Source organism: Alexandromys fortis, unplaced genomic scaffold, assembly GCF_014885135.2.
Source record: "Alexandromys fortis isolate MF-2015 unplaced genomic scaffold, M_Fortis_MF-2015_v1.1 scaffold_122, whole genome shotgun sequence".
NCBI classification, from domain to species: domain Eukaryota; kingdom Metazoa; phylum Chordata; class Mammalia; order Rodentia; family Cricetidae; genus Alexandromys; species Alexandromys fortis.
Genome location: NW_026068004.1, coordinates 1,333,068 through 1,354,865, shown reverse-complemented (window position 1 = coordinate 1,354,865; position 21,798 = coordinate 1,333,068). Strand labels below are relative to the sequence as shown.

General features: G+C 40.8%; 1 protein-coding gene across 10 annotated transcripts in view; it reads right to left on the bottom strand.

The window, feature by feature from the left end:
- Macf1 (microtubule actin crosslinking factor 1) overlaps positions 1-21,798 on the bottom strand; it is a 329,723-nt gene that overhangs the window by 105,213 nt on the left and 202,712 nt on the right. For 6 of the 10 annotated variants that reach the window (XM_050161305.1, XM_050161307.1, XM_050161309.1 and 3 more), the window contains 6 exons: positions 14,546-19,900; positions 13,492-13,641; positions 7,116-7,331; positions 6,612-6,761; positions 3,839-4,072; positions 1,380-1,529 (listed from right to left, as the gene is read on the bottom strand). In XM_050161305.1, the coding sequence (XP_050017262.1) occupies positions 1,380-1,529; positions 3,839-4,072; positions 6,612-6,761; positions 7,116-7,331; positions 13,492-13,641; positions 14,546-19,900 (6,255 nt within the window). The remainder of the gene's footprint in view (positions 1-1,379; positions 1,530-3,838; positions 4,073-6,611; positions 6,762-7,115; positions 7,332-13,491; positions 13,642-14,545; positions 19,901-21,798) is intronic. The other 4 variants (XM_050161311.1, XM_050161312.1, XM_050161313.1 and 1 more) reach the window with 1 other exon arrangement.

Genomic DNA, 21,798 nt, shown 5'->3' with positions numbered 1-21,798 from the left:
ACAAAGTGGAGGTGGGAAGACAAGAGATACATCTGCAATAATGATAAATAAAAAAGAACTTTAAGATTTAAAAATTCTAGATTTGCAAAGTGGAAGAAATAAAAAAAAATATTAAGTGATGGAAACTCGCTCCTAGGATTATCCTTTAATCCTAGCACTGCGGGGGAAGTGGGGAAGCAGGGACAGAGGCCCAGGAATCTTTTGAGTTCAAGGCTAGTTTGGTCAAATTCTTGTCTTCAAACAAACAATCAAACAAGCAATCAACAAACAAAATCATGTGGGGGGGGGAGCTGACTCAGCAGTTAAGAGCATTTGTTTTTAAGGAGGACCTCGGTTCAGTTTCCAGTATGTATATGGCAGCTCACAATCATCCATGATTCCAGCTCCAGAGGATCTGACACCTCCAAGAGCATTGACACATGTGGTCATATAAACACATGCGGCCATATACACACATGCAAGCAAAACACCCACACACAGGAAAAAAAATCTCACTTCACCTTGCTCTACCCAGTTTGAGATGTGAATAGCTCCTTTGTCTAGTTCATCCAAGTTGTACATGCTACTTGACTATAAGACACATAGTAGTAGACTCAGCTATCAGGTCATCTGCTGTATGATGGTGCTTATACTCCAAGAGTCCTCATTTTATATAAAAGTGGCCCCAAAGGACAAGAATAGTGATGATTTTTATTATAGTATAATAATTGTTCTAATTTAGTTATGGATGTATCTTTCATTGTGCCTAATTTATAAATTAAACTGTATATGTTCAAGAATAATACATATGTTCAAGAACAATAGTTCACTGATACCTGTTTTCAGGGACTGACTGGGAGACTTGAAAAGTACCTACTCCTTTCTTTAGGGTTTAACAACAGGAGAGACTACTGCATTCTCCTGGTTATCATCTTTTCTCTCTGTGTGGTCTACAAATCCAAGAAGATGAGAATGACATCAATGTCTCCGATCACCACTCTGCAGCTCAGAGGAAGGGACTTCTTCCAGTGTCTGACCGTGCTGTGTTCAGTTCCCCTCCTACCTTAAGCCTGATGTAGAAGCTTCTGCCTGGTGTACTTTCTGCCTCCTACCCCTTTGTGCACTAAGCCCTATATATCCTTCTCAGTTTAAATGACACTATTTGAAGTAATCTTTCCTGGCACCCTACAGAAAACCCTAGATTGTCTTTCTGGCATATTTTCATGTAACTTACCGTTATACATGTAATAGTTAGCAGTTTGATGCCTTTTTTGTGATAGTTTGTGTGCTTATCTATCTCTTCCACCAAACTGTAAGCTCTCATGAGGGTAGCAATGTCTGGGTTAGCAGTGATGTTTCTATTAAGCACTGTTATGGAGCCTTGACAAACATTTACTCACCTTCAAGCCCCTTTGGTCTTTCTGCAAAGCAGAAAGCTCTTGCTGAGAGGCTCCGCCCTGGTGTCTCACCAGAGCTCTTTCTGCCTGTCCGACCCAGCTGCGAAGGTCCTCCAGCTTCTGATGGCAGGTATTTTGTTGCTTCTGCAGAGTCTAATTAAAATGCAGAGGAGTCAAGAAACAATCAACTTTCATTTTACAGATACAAGATAATTTCCTGAAATGTAAAACAGGACAATTATATATCAAAGTTGGAAAGGTTGGTAGAAAACAGGGAGAGAAAAAGGCACAGAAGTCATATTCTGGAAGCTCCCCTCATCTGGGCTGTCTGTCATCTGGTGTGCAGTTGGAATGATAGTCAGGGACAGTTGCAGAGATGTGCTCCTAATGCGGATTAGTTTAGAAGCTTCTTTGAGACTGCTATTATCATTTTTGGAATGGACAACAATGAAAACCACACATGGTGGTGGTAATGATGATGTCTTTCTGAGAAGTTCTTCCTTTGGAACAAGAGGATATGTTGCAATTTATGTCAGAAATGTGGAAAAGTGTAATCAGAACAAAGAATAAAAACTCAGGAGTTTGGATAATTGATAAGTAAATGAGGTTCTTAATAATTGAACTGACTTTATAAATCAAATGTCTTAAATCTGCTTAAGACCATTAAATAGAATGATTACACGGCGGAGTCAAGAAGTGTGGTTTGGCTATTTTAGAAGAAAACTGCCCAAGAATAGCAACTGTCTTATTCTTTTGGGTGTCTATACTAATACCACTGGAAAAGTGAGGCCCAGGGAGAGAGAGAGGGGAGAATATGTTTCCATGCCTGATCCTTTCCCCATCTCTAAGGTCAGTTTACGACACTAGAGTACCCGACTGAGCAACAATTGAGCATGATGTGTTTCTCCTGATAATCGTTCTAAAAACTGTTTCTGCCAGACTGCCTTCTGATGGCATTCTGATGTCACAGTCACCTGCACTTACAAACAGGTGCCCATACTGGCCCTCACTCCCTCTTTTTTTTTTTTTTTTTTTTTTTTTTTAGGAAAAACAGAAGGGCACTGGAAGAGAACTCCTAAGAGTTCTTCAGTTGTGAAACAGGATCTTCATGGGTTAGGATGAGTGCAGACTGAATCTGAAAAAGCAAAGCAAACAAGTTAACGCACACACATTTAGAGCAAATACAGAGAGAGGCAGAGTGTTTCTGACAGGTTAATGCATACCGTGAAATTAATTCCATGCTTAAAATGTTCACATGCAATTTTATTACCTGCTGCAGTTAAGCTTAAGGTGGCTCAAACCAATGTGCTTTACTAACTAGACACAGGATAAACCAGACTATCTAAACGATCAGGAAAGAGCATTATACATGCTCAGGTATGGAAAGCGACCTGAAAAACTTATCAGGATTTACTTCAATTTCAAAATAGTTGAGATAATTAGACAGTACCAGGGGACAGAAGGCACAGATTAACCTAATTTTCTTTAGGTTTGATCCAAAAGCTCAACTATACATTGCATAATACAGGAGCCCTTGAGACAGATTTTCTGGGGAACATGACAATTCTACTATCATTTTGTTATATACCAATTTATCCAGATAGCAGAAATGGCAAAAACATTACTCAAGATAAGTTATAATGATACTAAAAGTTGAATTATGTTAAATTTAAATTTTGCAAGGTGAGAGATAAGCTGGGAAATGGTAGGACTATCATCAGATTTTAAAAAAAAAGAAAGAGAAAGGAAACCATCAACTCTGTTTTTGTACACTGTGTTGCATGGTGAAAAACTGGTCACTTCAGCACGTAGAAAAATAAAGTGCTAGAAAATAATAACATAAATATTCCAAAAACAAGGTTAGGCATGTTAATGCCTTTAATTGCAGCACATGGGCAGAGGCAGGGGCATCTCTGTGAGCTCAAGGCCAACCCGCTCCACATAGAGTCAGCCTAGGCTACACAGTGAAACACTGTCTTAAAAACAATATTATTCTGATTAAATATTTCTACCAGATATTTGAAGACTGTCAAGAAATCTTATTTTGAGTTATTTTTTAAAGTCTTTTAATAAAACTGATTTCAGAGCCATTCTTGTCCAGAGCTCAGAATACCTGGATGCTCTTCATAGTCTCAAAGGAATGCAGAGAAAGCAACAGGTGGAAAGGGCTAGCTACATTTTACATGGCAGTTGAGACAATGGGACATAGTAAGTAGCATCTCACTAAAATGAAAACACTTGCACATGCAATTCGCACAAAAACATATATTCTCTTACACACATAAAACAAGAAAAACAGTCAGAACAATTCTTTCTCAGGCCAGGTCATACTGGCCTGGAAGGACATAAAATTTTGAAGCTGATAAACCCAGGTTCCCAGATTCATGATCATTGGAGATAGGTCAGAAAACCCAGAAGACATCCCCACAGACAATTGAACTCAGTTGCTGGTTCAGTCTGACCTTAACCTGAACTTCTTGCTGGATTTGCTGAAGATGGTCCTGCAATGCATCCATCTGAGTTGCAGTCTGTTCCACAAGGTCCTGGAAGGACCTCTGTAATTCATTCAGAAACTGCAGCATCTGTTGGTTCTGCTCAAGAGATAGATCTCGTGCATGCTCAGTGGTAAAGAGCTCAACATCCAAAGCAAGAACGTCCAGCTGAGATTTCCTTTCAGCTATAGACTGTTTTATAACCTAAGGCAAGTAAGGAAAAAAAAAAAACCGGAAGAAAATAACTTTTATTTCTCTAGTCATGGAAAAGTTACTGGTTTTGAGAATTAAAAGATAACCTCATATTTTCATAACTGGTATTGATGACCACAGGACCAGAGTAGCACTGCAAAGCTCATTTTCTGTTCTTTACAAATTCCCCCAAACAAGGCACTAATTGCAAGAATGCTTCCATTGCTGGACCTAGCTTACAATTCAGCAACCTTTCAATTATTTATGCTATCAGAATTATACTATTGCTAACCAAAATTTATATGACTTAATCTTCTCATTTATTTATTTTGGTAGAGCTGGGGATTTTGTGTATACTGGATAGCCAGTGTATCACTGAAATACATCCCAGCTCCTTTTGTATGTCTGGTTTATTTTAGACAGGTTCTTATTAAGCTGTTCAAATCAGCCTTGACTTTTAGACATTTAGACATAAAGCAAAGAAAAACCAGCCAATAATTCACAACCCCAGAGAACCTAGACAACAATGAGGATCTAAACTACATGGGAAGTAGAAAAAGATAAAATCTCCTGAGTAAATTGGGAGCATGGGAACCATGGGAGAGGGTAGAAGGGGAGGGGAGAAGAATGGAGGACAACAGAGAAAAATATATAGCTCAATAAAAACAATAAAACAAAACAAATAAACAAACAAAACAAATTGGCCTTGAACTCATTTTATAGTCCAGAAAGGCCTTGAATTTGTGATTCTCTCAGCTCAAATTCCCAAGCAGCTGAAATTAGAGGCCCATGCCACCGGTCCTAGTTTAATCTAATAAACAAACAAACAAACAAAAGTTTTGGAAAAAATACGACATTAATTTCTGATGTAAGACTCTGGGCTGGAGAGACTGCTATTCCTGAGGACCTGGGCTCAATTCCCAGAGCCCATATGGTGGTAACTCTGCTTTAGGAGATTCAGTGCCCTCTTTTGGCCTCACCATGTGCATACCACAAACAGACACACACGCAAGCCAAACATCTTGCATGTAAACTTAAGCATCTATATTTATTTAATTGATAGTCCAGTCCTGAGAAAGCAGGAAGCTTACTTAGATTCACTAAGCCGACTTTACTTTTAGGTGGCTGGAGAGAATCAGTGGTTCAGAATACCTACTGTTCTTCCAGAGGACACTGAGCAGCTCAGGACAGTCTATAACTCCAGTGCCTGAGAATCTGACTTCCTTTCTGGTGTGCCACAAACACACACCCAGGTCCCCAACACATATACATAATATTTTTTCAAAAATCTCTGTATTAAAAAATATTTATCTACTCTTATTTTATGTGTATGTTTGTTTTGCTTGCATGTATGTCTGTGTACCATGCGCACACAGAGCCCACAGAGGCCAGAAGAGAATATCAGATCCTCTGAAATTGGAGTTAAAACTATGTGGGCACTTGAAATAGAGCCTGAGTCTCTGGAAAAGCAGCCAGTGCTCTTAATTGCTGAGTTATCTCTCAAGCCCCCGAATAAAATCTTTTTTTAAATTGATTTATTTATGTGCATTGGTGTTTCACCTACAAGTATCATCTGTGTGAGGGTCCCAGATCCCCTGGAACTGAAGTGACAGACAGTTGTGAGCTGCCATGTAGGTGTTGGGAATTGAACCAGGCCTTCAAGAAGAAAGTCAGTGCTCTCAATCACTGAGCCATTTCTCCAGCCCCCAAAATCAAATCTTAAAATCTATGATAATGGTGTTGGTGTGTGTGTGTCAAATGTATCAACCCAGATGCACTCATGGCACTGCTGGAGTATGGAGGTCAGATGACAACGATCAGGAACTGGTTCCCTCCTTCTACACCCAGTTCCGGGTATTGAACTTAGAGGGGAGAGGACAGAAGAGAAATAGCTTTCTAAAGAGTTTACAAGGTAGCATTCTTCTGTAACACAAAATTCACGACCTAGTACTAAGAGCTGATACACTCTAGGATATAGCAACAGAAAGAACAATGCACTGAACAGAACAGTAACAAAAGAACAACTGATGGAGACACATGTGGGCACATAAGTCTATGTAGCTCTATGCCATAGTTTTAACTTCCTTTCACTGGTTAGTAAGAAGAACCATTAGTTTGGAGCTTATTAAGAAGAAAAAAATCTCTCTATATCAAGCTGTCTAGGATTGTGACCTCTAAGCTAAATCTGACCCACAAAGACTAGTGTTACAAGGCACCATCTGGCCTACAGAAAAAGCTTGGCTACTCACACTCTAGGTCAATGGTGAAAATGTCTTCAGAAATTGTGCAAGATTGGATACTATCAAAAGAGAAAGATGAGACAGAGCCCAGAAACACAGTACAAAAAAGATACAAAGTTGATAAGATAAAGTTACTCTTGGTACCCTCAGAGAATAACTGAGAGAAAAAAAGAGTCACAGAGTTTGAACCTCTAGGAGCATAAAAATCTTAAAAATTAAATATTATTGATCTCATTTCTAAGAGGAAATTCAGACTTTCTAAGAATCAGTGTTGTAAGTGAAAGGACAGGGTGGGATGGGTGGGCGTTTACCTCACACTGCTGGAGAGAGTGACGCAGGCTGTCCGCATCAGTTTCACTGACACATCCCCTGCTGTTCAGAGTAAGACTGGTTCTGTCAACCCAGGCTCTCAGGTCTTCAAGTTTGCCTTCTAGTTCCGTGTGCTGATTGAACACTGCAGTCTAGGAAATACACAGCAAGTCAGACCATGACCCTCCAGATCTCCGCAGGCTTTGTGTGAGTCTTAGGCATAAAAACAATGCACAAGGGCTAGAGAGATGCCTGGGTGGCTAAGAGCATTTGCTGCTCTACAAAGTACGTGAATTTGGTTCTTAGCAACCACACCAGGGAACTCACGAGCACCTGTAACTCCAGTTCTAGGGGATCTGGTACCTTCCTTTTGGTTTCTGCTGGCACACACTCACATGAACATAGCCCCTAATATACACATACATAATAAAAAAAAATCTTAAAAGACCCCAACTTAATCAAACAAAAAGCTCACAAAGAACAAAGCCCTCAAACCAAGACACTACCTGTTTGACTTCCATGGCATTCTGGAGGTAGAGGAGTCTGGAACCCCAAGAGTCACTAACGGAGTCTAGAGACTTCTGAAGATTCCTGGCATCTTTCTCTAATGCCTTCAGCAGCTGAGCAGGAACTTCTTGCGGCTGGCTGATAACAATCCGATCCACACACTCCAATTCCTGACTCACCACGGTGGACAGATCTTTCAATTCCCTGTCTAATACCTGAGGGAACAGAGAGTAAAGTCACCTCCAAAATCAAGAGCAGTGCTGTGGCTGGGGTTCAGCAGTAGAGCATGTGCCCACCTTGCTTAAGACCTAGATTCAACCCTCTGTACAGAATAGCAATTTTGCCTGCAGGAAATCAGCTGTGAACACATCTGTCAGCTCACCTCGTGTCTACATAGAACTTGGGGCTTAGAAAAGTAGGCTCCTTAGTTTAATCACTAACTAATTCATATTTCTCAGCTTAAACATCAAGAATTATTTCCTCTGAGGTTACCAAACTGAAATAGGTGAGGTCTTGGGTTCAGGTTTCTGACTCAGTGTAGTACTCTGACCACTAGACCTTGACTCCTCTCTAAGACTGTCAATTTTCCTTTCTCAGGTGATGTTGGCTATGCCAGAGGAGCAGCAGGTGGCAACTGACTTCAGGGGATCGGCCTATCAGCATGCAGGCACTGATGGGTGACTCTTGGATGGGCAAAGCCCCTGAAAGCCTCAGTCCCAGAATGTCTCCTGCTACTGCTGTGTCTTTACATGTTTGTCACTGCCATCTGGCATGGTGTGAAGAGGCACAAGGAGATCTCCACTGCCTTTAGTGTAGTGTGATCATCTCATGGAAATATTCCATTCTACTGGGCATTTTGACCTGTGGATTACTATGAAGATGCTTTCCTCCTAAACTGTACTATCTAACTGAAGCAATAATTTTATACATTAATAGTGTTAGCTTAAGTAGGATTTTGATGATTGAGGGTTTTTAATATAGTAAGGGATTGTGAGAAAGGTTAAGTTTAGTGGGAAAATTAACATAGGTAAAGATAAGATAAAATATCGACTCAGCTCCTAAAAAAACAAGGGCTATAGAGGATAAAAAATAAGAACAAGGAAGTGTCACACAGTTAGGACACATGAGCTTCTCTTGAGGAGTCCTACAGACTGTGGCTTAGGTTAATGATTAAGAAGAATTGAGGGCTTGGAGAGATGGCTGAGATGGCTTAGTGATTGAGAGGACCTGGGCTCAATTCCCATCACCCACACGGCAGCTTACAACTATCTGTAACTCCAGTTCCAGGGCACCTCATAGGAACATACATGCAGGCAAAAACACAATTAAAAAAATAATTAAAAAAAGAAAAAGGAAAGAGAAACAGCTGAGTCCCAGAAACCCAGCTCAAGTTCTTTTCATCTTAACGTGGAGACGTGTTTGCACGTTTCAGTGAGCATCATAGCTGAACAAACCTTTAAATATGAGGTAAGGGTGGGTTAAGACTTTTTTTTTCTTTTGTTTTTCAAGACAGGGTTTCCCTGTGTAACAGTACTAGCTGTCCTGGAACTCACTGTGTAGACCAGGTTGGCCTCAAACTCACAGAGATCCTCCTGTCTCTACCTCTGAAGTGCTGGGATTGAATGCACACACCAAAATTGCCTGACAGGTTAAGATGTTTTTGTTAATAACTCTGAGGTAAAAACCCTTGAGAAACAATCGAAAGTTTAGAAAGGCACATAGTTGAGTGAGGGACTAATGAGGTCAAGGGACAAGAAAAAGCATTCCAATTATTATTAGCTGATGTGCCTGTCTCGCTAGCAAGTGCTGGTGATCAGAAGTCTGACTGTTTGAACCCACTTCTGCTCTCAGTTTCCTGATATAAAGAACTGTTGAGAATGGGTCTGCACCCTGAGGATTCAGAGCTGACTGACTGTTTTTCATATATAAAAGTTTAGATTTGCAATTCTTTTAAGATTTCTTATAAGATTACCTTTAGAGATAAATAATAAAATGACTGATCCCTTCTTTGTATTGCAGCCTGCCTATAAAAGAACTGGCCGAGAAAAAAATATTTTGCTTGCTTACACTATTAATCTGTAATAAGTTGCTTGAATATGAATGTATGTGGGCTCAGGGGATATTTTGTTTTTCACCTATAATACATACAATGTTACTCATGTAAGGAACATGGAAAACATGTTTTAAAACTTATAGTCGTTGCAATCATTTACTTAAAAACAGAATATACCCATATTTTAATTTTTATATTGCTTCAAAGATATATAAGCTATAAGGGTAAAAATAAAACTAGTCAGAAGGAAGACATCAAGAGAGACAGAAGGGATACATCTAGATAAAGGAAAGCAAAGAAATAAAGAAGAGAGGAAGATGATAAAGAGATCCCATAGGAGTTTATGTGTGTGTTTTCCCTTTTTTGTCAGCCCCAGAGAGTTAAGTCTAACTTCCTCAGATAGAAAAGCCAAGTGGAGCGATTAGTTAGCCAGCTCCGTTGGCTCCCCCTTCAATCCCTGAGCTACTGGAGGCTGGTCCTGGTGGTGGCAATCCCCAGGCAGCTGACATGTGGGGTTAGAGTGCGCCAAGGGAACTCAACCAAAAAGACTTTTTCAATCCAAATTCTAAGGGGAAGATCGAGAGAATACAAAAATACTTGGAAACAGTCTTCCCACTCAGCTGTTCTATAATTTCTTACTCCTCAACGAAGCCAGCAGTGGGTGGTGGAAAAGCATAATAGTGATTTAGAGTATAGCCTCATTTTCCTTTGAGCCACCCTACCTATGCCACATACTGGATACTGGGAAACATGGCAAACTTCCACAGGCTCCACCATCTTCATTTTGCCTTCCAATTTCAACAAGCGACTCATCTTCCCTTTCAAGGTTACCTTTCTATCCATTCTATGTAAGAACCTGATACTATCAAAGTCTCCCTCCCCTTCCTTCTCCAGAATCCACTGAAAACACTCCTTACTCACTCTACGTCTTCTAGCTGTTGCCTGCAACACAAACACTTCTGGAAAGAATGACATACAGTAATCATCTGCCATCAGTTTTTATCTCCTCACACTTGGAAACCATTTTTATTGTTGTTGTTTGTTTGTTTTTGTTTTTGAGACGTCTCTGAGTAGCCCTGGCCATCCTGTAACTTGCTCTGTAGACCAGGTTGGCCTCGAACTCAGATTGGCCTGCCTCTACCTTTCATGGAAACCATTTTTACCATGATAATAATGAATTTGTCTTCACTAGATTCAGTATCTGTGGCCTCTGTTCTTCCTAGAGATCTTTTCCTCTAATTCTATAAAGTCAGCATTTCTTGGTGTTCTTTTAAATCTGAGACAGGACAAGGGATGTGGCTCAGCAGGTAGGAGAACTTGCTTATAGAATCATGAAGACCTGAGTTCAAATTCTATAGTCCCACAGAAAAAGCTGGGAATGGCCATGAACACATGTAACCCCAGTACTAGAGAAGGATGAGGAACAAGAATATTGCTGGGGTTTGCGGCAGCATCCTACTTCAGGTTCAGTGAGAGACCCTGTCTAAAAGGTGTAAGATAGACGGTGATAGAAGGGGACAATGAAATAAATGTCTATGGCCCACTTGTGAAGGTGTACAACCACATAGGTGCATGCACAATACACAAAAGCAAAAAGAAAAAACCAAACCACTAAAACCAACCAACTAACCAACTAAATATAGCTGGCTTCATTTCTGAAATTGTGAATCAAAGTTTTGATTCAACAAACAGACAAAAACAAAGTATGTGCAGGCTAGAGGACAAGCTGGGGTGTCATCTTCAGGAATGCCATTTACCTCTTTTGAATCAATTAGACCAAACTATCTGGTCAGCAAGCTACTGTAGGAATCCTCCTTCCTACTTCTGCTTCCCCAATGCTGGGATTACAAGTGTGCCCTATTCTCCTGCATTTTGTTTCTGTTAAGACACAAAATGTAGCTTTGGCTGGCCTGAAACTCACTATGTAGAGCAGGCTGGTGATGATGTAAACAACCTTGTGGTGATCCTTCTGTCTCTTTCTCTCAGGGGAAGGATTACAGGCATATACTACCATATCCAGCCAGAAATGTAAGTAAAACACTGTTGGCTTCAGCCGGGCGTTGGTGGCGCACGCCTTTAATCACAGCACTCGGGAGGCAGAGGCAGGCGGATCTCTGTGAGTTCGAGGCCAGCCTGGTCTACAAGAGCTAGTTCCAGGACAGGAACCAAAAGCTATGGAGAAACCCTGTCTCGAAAAATCAAACAAACAAACAAACAAACAAACAAAAAAACACTGTTGGTTTCCCCAGCAAGAAGGCACAAGCACTACGGGAAAGATGGCTCAGCAGTCAAGAGCACCTATTGCTCCTAGCACCAATGTTGAGCAGCTGACAATTACCTGTTAATAGCTCCAGGAGATCCTACACTATGATATCTGCAGGTACAGGTACGTACAATCATATGCACGTACTCACACACAGAGTGTGTGATACACATACAAACATAATAGTAGGATTTATTTACCTCATGGATGGAAAGAGTATTCTCAGATCTCTGTTCCTAGAGAGTCCTAGCTGCACTTTTTTTTTTTAAAGTTATATATTATATTATAGCCCTTTAAAGGACTACAATGCAAACACAGTACAGAGGTCAGAGAACAACTTGCAGGAATTCATTCTCTCCTTCCACTATACAGGTCCTGGGGATTGAACAGACTTGACAGCAAGTGCCTTTATCCAATGAGATGTCTGTTTCTCTGTTTAACAGTATTACCTGTCCTGGAACTCGTTTTATAGACCAGGCTGGACTCAGAGATCTGCCTGCCTCTGCCTACCAAGTGATGGGATTAAAGGCATGTGTCACCACCACCCTGCTTCAATGAGATGTCTTACTGACATAAATGGTGACTTTGAATTTCTTAAAAAGGTCTACAAACTATATGCATGGGTTGGTCTCATAAATGCTTCACTGAGGTGATGGTATTAAGCCATAGAGTTAGGAAACATTTCCATTATCACCACTGGGTCTTCTTTTCCCATGGGTAGGTGAAATCATTGGAAGTAGAATGAATATGAAGCCCATGGGTCAATCGCTTTCATCTAATTTTATCCCTGCAGCAAAGAAGCCTCACCTTCCACGGTGTCCACCCACAGAGTCTAAGGAGATGCTTTCTTCAGAAGACAACTTTTCCTGAGACCTCAAGAACAATGGCAACGGGTTCTTGATTCTACTGGACCTATTGGTTTCGTGGGAGCCTAGGCAGTTTCGTGGATGCTCACCTTACTAGACCTGGATGGAGGTGGGTGGTCCTTGGACTTCCCACAGGGCAGAGAACCCTGATTGCTTTTTGGGCTGACGAGGGAGGGGGATTTGGTGGGGGGGGGGGGAGGGAAAGGGGAGGCGGCGGTGGGGAAGAGGCAGAAATCTTTAATTAATAAATAAATAAATAAATTTAAAAAAAAAAGAAGACAACTTTTCCTGTTCTGTAGGGAAACAGCACATGCAGCTGCTACACTACTGAAAGAGCTGGCAATTGGTAGGTTTAATTGCTTCTTACACTTTAAACAAGTTAGAACTCTTTTGCATATGCAAATTTATCTATTTTCTGGTGTTACTATTAAAGAGGGATTTTAGGGATTTATGTAATATAATTCACACTGCTCTTTAACTTCATCCACTGAAGTTTGCAAGCTAGAATTCTCCGGTTAGCTAAAAGCAAACCTTTTCTTTCTTTTTAAAAAAGATTTATTTTTTTATTAATTTAAGTGCATGTATATGTGTTTGTGTATGTATTACGGAGGCCAGAAGAGGATGCCAGTTCACTGGAGCTGAAGTTGCAGCGGTCGACTGTGATTGACTAGACATGGTTTCTAGGCACTGAACTCTGAACCTCTGAAGAGTAACATGTGCTCTGAACTGCTGAGCCATTCTCCAGTCCCAGCAGTAAGTTCTGTTTTTTCCTTTCTTTCCTTTTTTGGGGGTGGGGAGACAGAGTGTCTCTGTGTAGTATTGGTTCTCCTGGAGCTCACTATGTAGATTAGGCTGCCCTCAAACTCACAGGGGTCCTCCTGCCTCTGACTTCCAGGGCTGGAATTAAAGGCATGTATCACCATACCTACCTTACTTCAAGTTTCTTAACTAACCACACTGCTTTTGAAATTACCTCACTAAATCAAAGACCACACAAGAAAATGTCCATCTAAAGTAGATTCAAATCTGGCTCTTACCTTTCTGGCCTGGAATACCTACCAATGCCTAATAAGGAGCCAGAGTTTTTTTTCAATGAGAGGGAGTAAAAAGCACTTTAAGCCCTGAAATCTTCAAGATAGCTGGAGGTCACCATCTTGAAGCCAGTGGACATGGAAAAATGTTTGGGAACGTACCTTGGCCTGACACAGCAGGTCCTGCAGCTCTGCCACATTAAGCTCCAAAGGCTGAATCTGTTTGGTTCTCATTTCAATGTCCCGTAAGAGAGACAGATAGGACACCAGCTTCTCATCATGCTCTAAACAAAGTCGTCGGGTAAACACATTCTGTGGAACCAAAAGTAAAACTAAGCTCTGTTTTCCTAAAAGTCAGCTTTTACAGGAGGTAGTTGTTTGTGACAGAAAGAAGCTATTTTTACTACAAATAAGACAGGATGCTATTCTGTCTGAGCCATTTCTAAGCAATAACCAAAGTGATTTTTATTAACTTTCTTAGAGAAGAGAAGCATACCATTACCAATAAGTTAGATTCATTTAAAAACATTTCTAAAAGACATTCTAATTTCAAGTAAAATCATTCCAATATTTCAAATAAGTTTCTAACTTTAGGACTCTTGGGCAGGTGGTAGATCTTGACAGTATAGTAACTGCATAGCAAACCCTGGGTCCAATGCTAGAATCACAAAAATAAAAAACAACAAACAAAAATTCTTACAAATTTTTAGGAAGATATTCACAAGCAATGCTTAATTTTCCAACAACTATATTATAGATAATAAATGAGTTGGTAAGTTAAGAGATTTAAGTAATGCCATAAATAAATATGTATGTATTTATATGTATGTATGCATGTATAAGTGCATACAATTATACACAAGTGACTTCTGTATCCAGTTAAGAATTACAGCATCAAGCTAGGGCTGAGAATATAGCTCAGTAGTAGAGTACTTGCCTAGGAAGCAGCACAACAAAGAAAGGAAGAAAAAATCATCATAGCACTAAAGCTACTTTTATCTTTAATAATCTACAAGCCAGAAATGATGGTGTGTGTTCTCTAATTCTAGAATGGGAGGCAAGAGGGTTGCTATAAGTCTGAGGCTACCCTGGGATACATAATGAGTACCAGGTCAGCTCAGGTCACAAAGTTAAACCCTGCCTCAAAACAAAATCAAACCAAATCAAAACAAAACAAATGCCCCCAAACCCTAAGCATACAGAAACATTTACTTGCCTGAGTAGCTCTGCAGGGCATTGGGTTTACACCTTCTTTCCCCTTCTCACCAGGCACAGCCACGAAGGGAGCTTGTTCTTCACCAAGGATTTCTTTGTACTTTTCCTGAGGTACCTTCTCACCTATCTTCATTGTGGAATATGGCAGGGACACTGGCATTTCTTCACTGACTTCTGAAACAGTGGGACTAGTGACAGCACTGTGTTGTTCTGCATTCTCCTTCAGTAATATCCCTTTGGGCAATTTCTCTGGGAAAAAGACCCTGGGTCCTTTCTGACCCACTGTGTCTTCAGAGGACCCTTCTTCTGGGTCTCTAATTATGGGATTTACTATTTCAAGAAATTTTGTTTCCTGGGTTGTTGCTATTTTAGATTTTTCATGTTCACAAAGCTCATGATCCCCTTTGCTATCCTCATGAAGATGTTTTCTATCTAAGGAGTCTAGATGACTGACTACTTCTGTATTTATGGTAGAAACTGTGGGTTCTTTCCATATATGAGCTCTTGTTGAGTCCAAAGGTATTTCTTGGTATAACTTTTCTTTATCATCTCTACAAGTAAAAATCTTATCTTTGGTCTCCCCAGTCTTAGATGTAGCACACAGGTTGTGGCCATCAGTAGTATTCTGTCTGCTGGGTCTTTGGACAGACATGTCTCTTTTGGAAATTTGGAATGTGTCTGAAACGGGGACTTCTCCATCTGAGTCCGGGTCATTTAGTCTTTCAGGTCTTGGGATCTCAGAAGAAAATGGTTTCTTCTGGGCATCACTAGCAATTTCTTGAGGTAACTTTTCTTCTGGTTTTAAGATTGAGCAGAGGTTCACAGTTTTCATTTCCTCTTCGCTGAAGAATGTTAAAGCACCTTGATTCCATAGGGAAGCATCTTTGGATGTCACTTGGGAAGGGAAGTCTTCAGTTTTACAAATAACAGAAAAGTTCATTTCTCTACCAATGTCTTTTCTTTTGTCATTTCCAATCATTAACAAAGACTGGCCCTTTACACACGAGTCATGTTCATCACCAACAGTAACTTCCTGGTCCAAGCTTTCCTCAGGAAGGCCTGCTGCTTTGCCTGTGTGGACACTTTCCGCGACAGCCACTCCTTTGTTAACCCTCACATTCACTGACTGCTTACTCAACAGTCCGCTGACTGATTCGCGATGAGATTCCTGGCCTTCTGAAATCCTTTTCCCTCGACATTCTCTTGCTTCTTCAGCATCCAGGCCTGACGTAGATTGTCTTACGTGAGAAATCGTTTTTATTTGTGTCACTACTTTCTCCTGTTCTACATCTGCACACTTTCTCATGCGACTTCTAGCTTCCTCTCTGGGTTTCAAATCAGAAGCTCCTGAACAGGGAGGCATCACTGAAACTTGGTGTGAAGGTTCACCTTCAAGACCACCAGGACTTATGATGTCAGCAGGAACTTTATTGTCCAAAGAAGCTTTCTCCTCATCACAAGACTTGCTTTCCATCTCCTTCAGTGAAACCTCCCTGCCTCTTTCTGCCTTTCCCCTACCAGAAACCCTTCCTTTAACCTTTTCTTGAACACACTGACTTCCAACTTGGACCACTCTCTCATGCTGTTCTTTATCATAGCTCCCCTTGGAGGTCTCACCACACTCAACTAGTAACTCCATTTTTGGGAATTCACCCTTCAATTCACATACTTCAGTCCCACCTTGCTTTTCTAAGGTATCTGCTTGGATCACAGATGCCAGCTCAGGGCTAATAAGTCTTTTCTCTACAGCATCCTTTAAAGTCACTCTTTGATCATTATATATATCAATAATTCCTCCACTTAAAATCTGATGAAAAGCAATAATTCTGGCCATGTTTTCATCCAATAGTTTCTGTTCCAAAGCTGATGCCAATGTCAATCTTCTTCCTGTGGTTGTATCTATAATTCCACCAGTGTTTGCCTGGGCTTCCAAAACCTTCAGTGTAGATGCAAAATCTACCTTGCCATGCTGCACTGCTTCAGACAAGGGTAGCACTTGGTTGCTCACCTCATCTTTAATATCAGAGAATGGGATTACTTCAAGATATCTCCATCCAGACTCAGTGTCAATCCTACATTTCTTTACTAATTCTGAGTAGGGAATAATTCTGCAGTTCTCAGGATCTACGACTCCATGTATCATTCCTAAAGGTAATTCTGTCTTATTAGCTAAGGATCCTCCTTTGTTAGCTTCTGCCAAGGTCAATTTCTGACCATAAATGAGATCTCCCAAGTTCCCACTATAATCCTGAATCTCTTGGATTTCTCTTTTCAACTCTGGAGAGACAAGATCTAATTTTATGGCTTCTGAGAAGGAAAGAGCTTCCTTTGTTTGAGGATGAAAAAAGTGATGGTGATTTAAATTCTCAACTTTTTTGAGCTGCCTGGCTACATCTTCACCAATGAAGCCATGTTTGAAGGCATTTTCAACAGAAAGTCTCAACCCAGAAATATGATGAATGATACCACCATCAAGTACTTGCTTAGCCAACAGAGAAACAGCTTCTCCTCTCTCCAGAAGACCTCTATCAATGGACTGCAAAACTGTTAATGGTGCTTTACTATCAGGGTCCATAAGTCCTGTTGTTTCCATTTGTAGCCCAATTAATCTCTTCTTAACTGCTTTTTCAGCGTCTCTGCCTTTGGTAGCCTTTTCCAGATTTATAAGGTCTGTCTGGTCAGCACTGTCTACCAAACCAAGATTTGAGGCCAAAGTTACTGAAAGCTTTTTGCCCCGTTTCAGGTCCACAATTCCCCCAGTTACCACCTGGCCCTCTAAAATCCTGGTGGCTAGCTCCTTGTCGAGAAGTCCAGCTGCCACGGCCTGCTTTACAGAGCACAGTGAGTTGGTTCTGGGGTCTAAGACACCACTTATAGCTTTGTCTGACATAAGGACATTATGTAGTAATTTCTCATCCATCAGACCTTCATCAATGACTTCTTCAGTTGTCAAAGACTCACAGGTCTGAGAGTCAAAGAAGCCCCGAAACATGTTCAGTTTTCCCATTAGTTTCACAGCAGTATGGCTAGACACAAGGCCTTGGCCTATTGCTTCATTTAGTAAGAGTTTCTGACCTGTTTCTTCATGGATGATACCACCATCCAGTAGCTGTGAAGATAACTTACTTAAGGTAGCTTCTTCCAGCAACTCAAAAGGATGACCACACAACAAGGAAGATTCACCACCATCCCCATCTGTATCAGTCTTTTCTAACACCACCATGCGACCATCTGCAACACTCTGTCCTTCTTGGCTCTGTCTGTGGCTATCCTTAACCAAAAGTGTTCCACTTAACTCTTTCTCCAAAGAATCAATATTCATACCATTTTCTGACTTAAATTCTGATTTCAAGCTTGAAGTCTCCACCTGACATTGTGAATTTTTGTTTTGGAACTTTATGAGGGGTATTATAGTTTCACTTGGAATAAACTCAGTTTTGACAGTCTTTACTTTTTCTTTCTGACATGTGATGGAAGTCTTTGTGGGAGCTTGCCATTCTGATTTCTCAGTAGAAAGGAGGTCTTTCTCAAGCACCAAAGGCATACCTTCAGATTCCTCAGGACATTCCACTAGGAGGGGTCCTCCACTGATATTTTCCTTGCTAAACATTTCTGTTTTTTCTTCCTTTCTAGTATCTAACAATGGACTTTGAAGCTCTAAGTTGACTTTATTTATGACCTTCAAAGTGCCAACGTTTGCAGTAATTGCTTTTTGTTCTCCTACAAACAGATCCTTCTCAAGGCTCTCTTCAGAAGAGCATTCTATTCCTACAGCAGTCCTTTTGCCTTTTTCTTCAGTATAGTTTTCCGGTTTAGGACAGTCTTTGTTCTGTGAAAGAAACTGGGATTCACAGGGCTTCCTAGTACATTTAGCACTGGAAATTTGGGAGATATTTCCAGTATCCAATTCTTGCAATTCCCCAGACATGTCTAGTCTTTGATGCTGAATTTCAAATACATCTGGAAGATCTGTTTGATATTCATCTCTGGATGATAGCATCTCCAGCAGCTCCTGATCCAACAGAAGCAGTCTCTGCCCGGTCTGTACATTAATATAGCTGTGAGTCATCAGTTGAAACAACAGCTTCTCTCCATGGCTTACTATTTTCTCTCTTTGGCACAACAGGGGTAGGGTACCAGGAGCAACACCTAATTTACTTTGTTCTGCTGAGTCTGCTAGTTGTATGTGAGGCATAACATCAGGGATACAAATTGATCTTAAGTTATTGGCAAGTTCTTTATCTAAGATACCACTCTCTGTTGCTTTCTTCCAGGACCAAATCTCTGTAATTGTTGGTAGAAAAAGAGCCTCAATTTGCTGTCGTTTACTGAGAATTTTATGTGCTAATTCAGTAGACACAATACCTTGTTCTAGAGCATCTGTAATTGGGAGCATCTCGCCAGATTCAGGCCATAGTAACCCCATGAATGACCAGAGGGATTCCAGAATTACAAGGGCAGTCTTAGCAGCTACTAGATTATTGCTCACTGCTTCATCCATAGTCATCCTATTCCCTGTGACAGTGTCAATGATGCCTCCTGTCTGAAGCTGCCTTATGAGAATAGCACAGGCCATATCTTGGTCAATCAAATTATGTCTCACAGCCTCTTCCACTGTAAGTCTGTGTCCTGTTCTTGGATCTACTATGCCACCAGCAAAAAGCTGAGCTTCCAGCAGTCGGACAGTGACCTGCCTATCTATCAATCCTTCCTGGACGGCACGGAAAATGCTAACCTTCCGACCTGACTTCAAGCTCACCATTCCCCCTGCCAACTGCTTGACAGGCAACAATTTCAGGCCTGATTCTTGATGGATGATACATCTCTGCATCAGTTCCAGCAAGTTAACTTTCTCAGCTGTGTTAGGGTCTATCAAATTCTTGGATGATCTCAGGTGAGACTGTAATACTGAATGAAGCCACGATGAAATGAAACCTTGATGAAAAGCTTCCTCCAGATTAATACAGTTTTCACTTGGGGAGAGACTGAAACCTCCAGTTGCCAGGTGAGCTTCTAAGATTTTCAGTCCGAGTCTCTCACTGATTATTTTCTTTTCAATTGCTTCCACCACAGAAAGGGGGCCTTGGGTCTCTGTAAGCCTGCTTATTAAGGACAAAGAATCCTGCAGCTCCAGGAGCTGTTGGTACATTGGAAGGTTAATGAGGTTTCTGGCGAGACCCTCTTCCAAAGAGAGTTTTTCACTGTTCTCAGGGGCAATGAGGCCAGACATGATAACCTGGGATTCCAGGAGCACAAGGCCTGTGTCTTGGTCAATAAGGCCCTTTTGCATAGCTCTGAAGATGGGAAATATCTCCACTGTGCCTAGGTCAATCACCCCAGCAACAGCTCTGCAACCCTAAAAAAAAAAATGAAAATGAAAATTGAATCAGAGTCAATGGTAAAGTGTAACTGTTGGAAGGAATCTTTTTAAAGAATCACAGCAGATAAAATTCTGATCACAAGAGAAACGTACACAAAATATCAAATGCAAGCCATGCCATTCATGCTAAGAAATCAGTTTTCTAAATTGCAGAATATTTAATAGAGTCAGAAGTTCATAGATTGCTTAAAATATGAAAGTATTAAATATATCTGAGTAAAAAGTTTTACAAAGAGGCAAGCAGCTAAAAAAGGATAGCTAGTTTTTCTTTTAATTTTTACATCTTATTTACTTGCGTGTAAGGTATGTATATGTGTATACATGTAGGCATCCAAGAGCCAGAGCGCAAATGTGTAAGCAGAGGACAGCTGGTGGGACTCGGTTCTGTCCTTCCATCATGTGGGCCCTGGATAGCAAACTCAGGTGACCAGCCTGGCAGTGGGTATTCTAACTGGCTGAGCCACACTGTTGGCCTTCGGTAGTTAGTTTTTAAATTATACACATATATGTGTGGGTATGAGTATATGAGTGCAGGTGCCCTAGTAGACCAAAGGTGACAGATCTCCTAGAGCTGGAGTTACAGATGATTGCAAACTGTCTAATGTAGGTATTGAATTCAAGTCTTCCGGGAGAGCAGTAAGTGCTCTTAATCGCTGAACCATGCTCTAACATCTGGATAGTTATTTATAAGATCAAATTATTAGAAAGGTTCTTACAGACACATACCAGTTCCCAATATAATTTCTCAGTGCTGCAGCCCATGCAGGCTCTGGAAACAGCTTTTTTGGGGGGACGGATGGACTGATAACAGGGTTAGTACAAAGGATGAGAGATTTTTAGCTACAAAGTAGTTGTACATCCTAATAAATGGGCTTGTATATATCATTCAAGGAGTGTGTAATTGAGCTAACTCTCTTGGAAGCCAATCCTGGCTTTTCCAAAGGCGATGACTTTGACTTAAGTTAGTTTGAAAACCTGAAAGTAGTAAGTCAAGGAAGGGACAGATTAGGGGCTTCAGATGGTGGAACCACTAGTACAGTGAGTTCCAGAACCAACCTGGCCTCCAATCTTTTGCTACTACACTATCTCTTCGGATGGTTTGGGGAAACAGCAAACAATAAAGCCCCACCTAAAACAGAAGTTAGTCTCTAAATCCAAGGAATAAGGTAAACCTTATACATTGTTAAAATTACCCTTGCAAATTCTAAAAACATGCTGCTGGTTTTCAATTTAAAGCCTTTTATCCCAGACTTTAAATCATTTAAGAGCTTAACTGCCTAGACTGCTTTCTTACTTGTGTTACACTTCAAGTTTACAGTTTTGTTTGTTTGTTTGAGACAAGTCTCATCATGTAGCTCTGACTGTCCTGATAATTCACTATGTAGACCAGGCTGGACTCATATTCACACACCATGGTCTCCTGCTTTTGCCTCCAGAGTGTAGGATTAAAAGCAGGAGCCACTGTGCCCTTCCTAGCCGTCATCTTTATTTTCTTTAATGACGCTATCTGTCTCCTCTTTGGACAGAGTTATTTTTGGTTTTTATTTAGCTCATGAAAACTTATTTGTACAGAATCTTGACTTGTCAATCACTTCCCTGTCTACTAACAAGTGTACCTCATTTCTAGTCTCAATGAGAAGCAAACTATATAAAAAAACATGGTTTGCCCCTCAGTGTACAGGGGCAGTATCTGCCATGCAGCCAACACCGAATGAATAAAAATGTGTATGCAGACCCTTAGCACCACTGAGCTGCATCCTCCACATGAAGACTGCGTGAAGAGTTCAAGCATGGTGACAGCACATATGCATATAGAATGTACAGCAAAGATTCGGTTCACGTCTCCATTTCATTATATATGCGCAACTGATGAT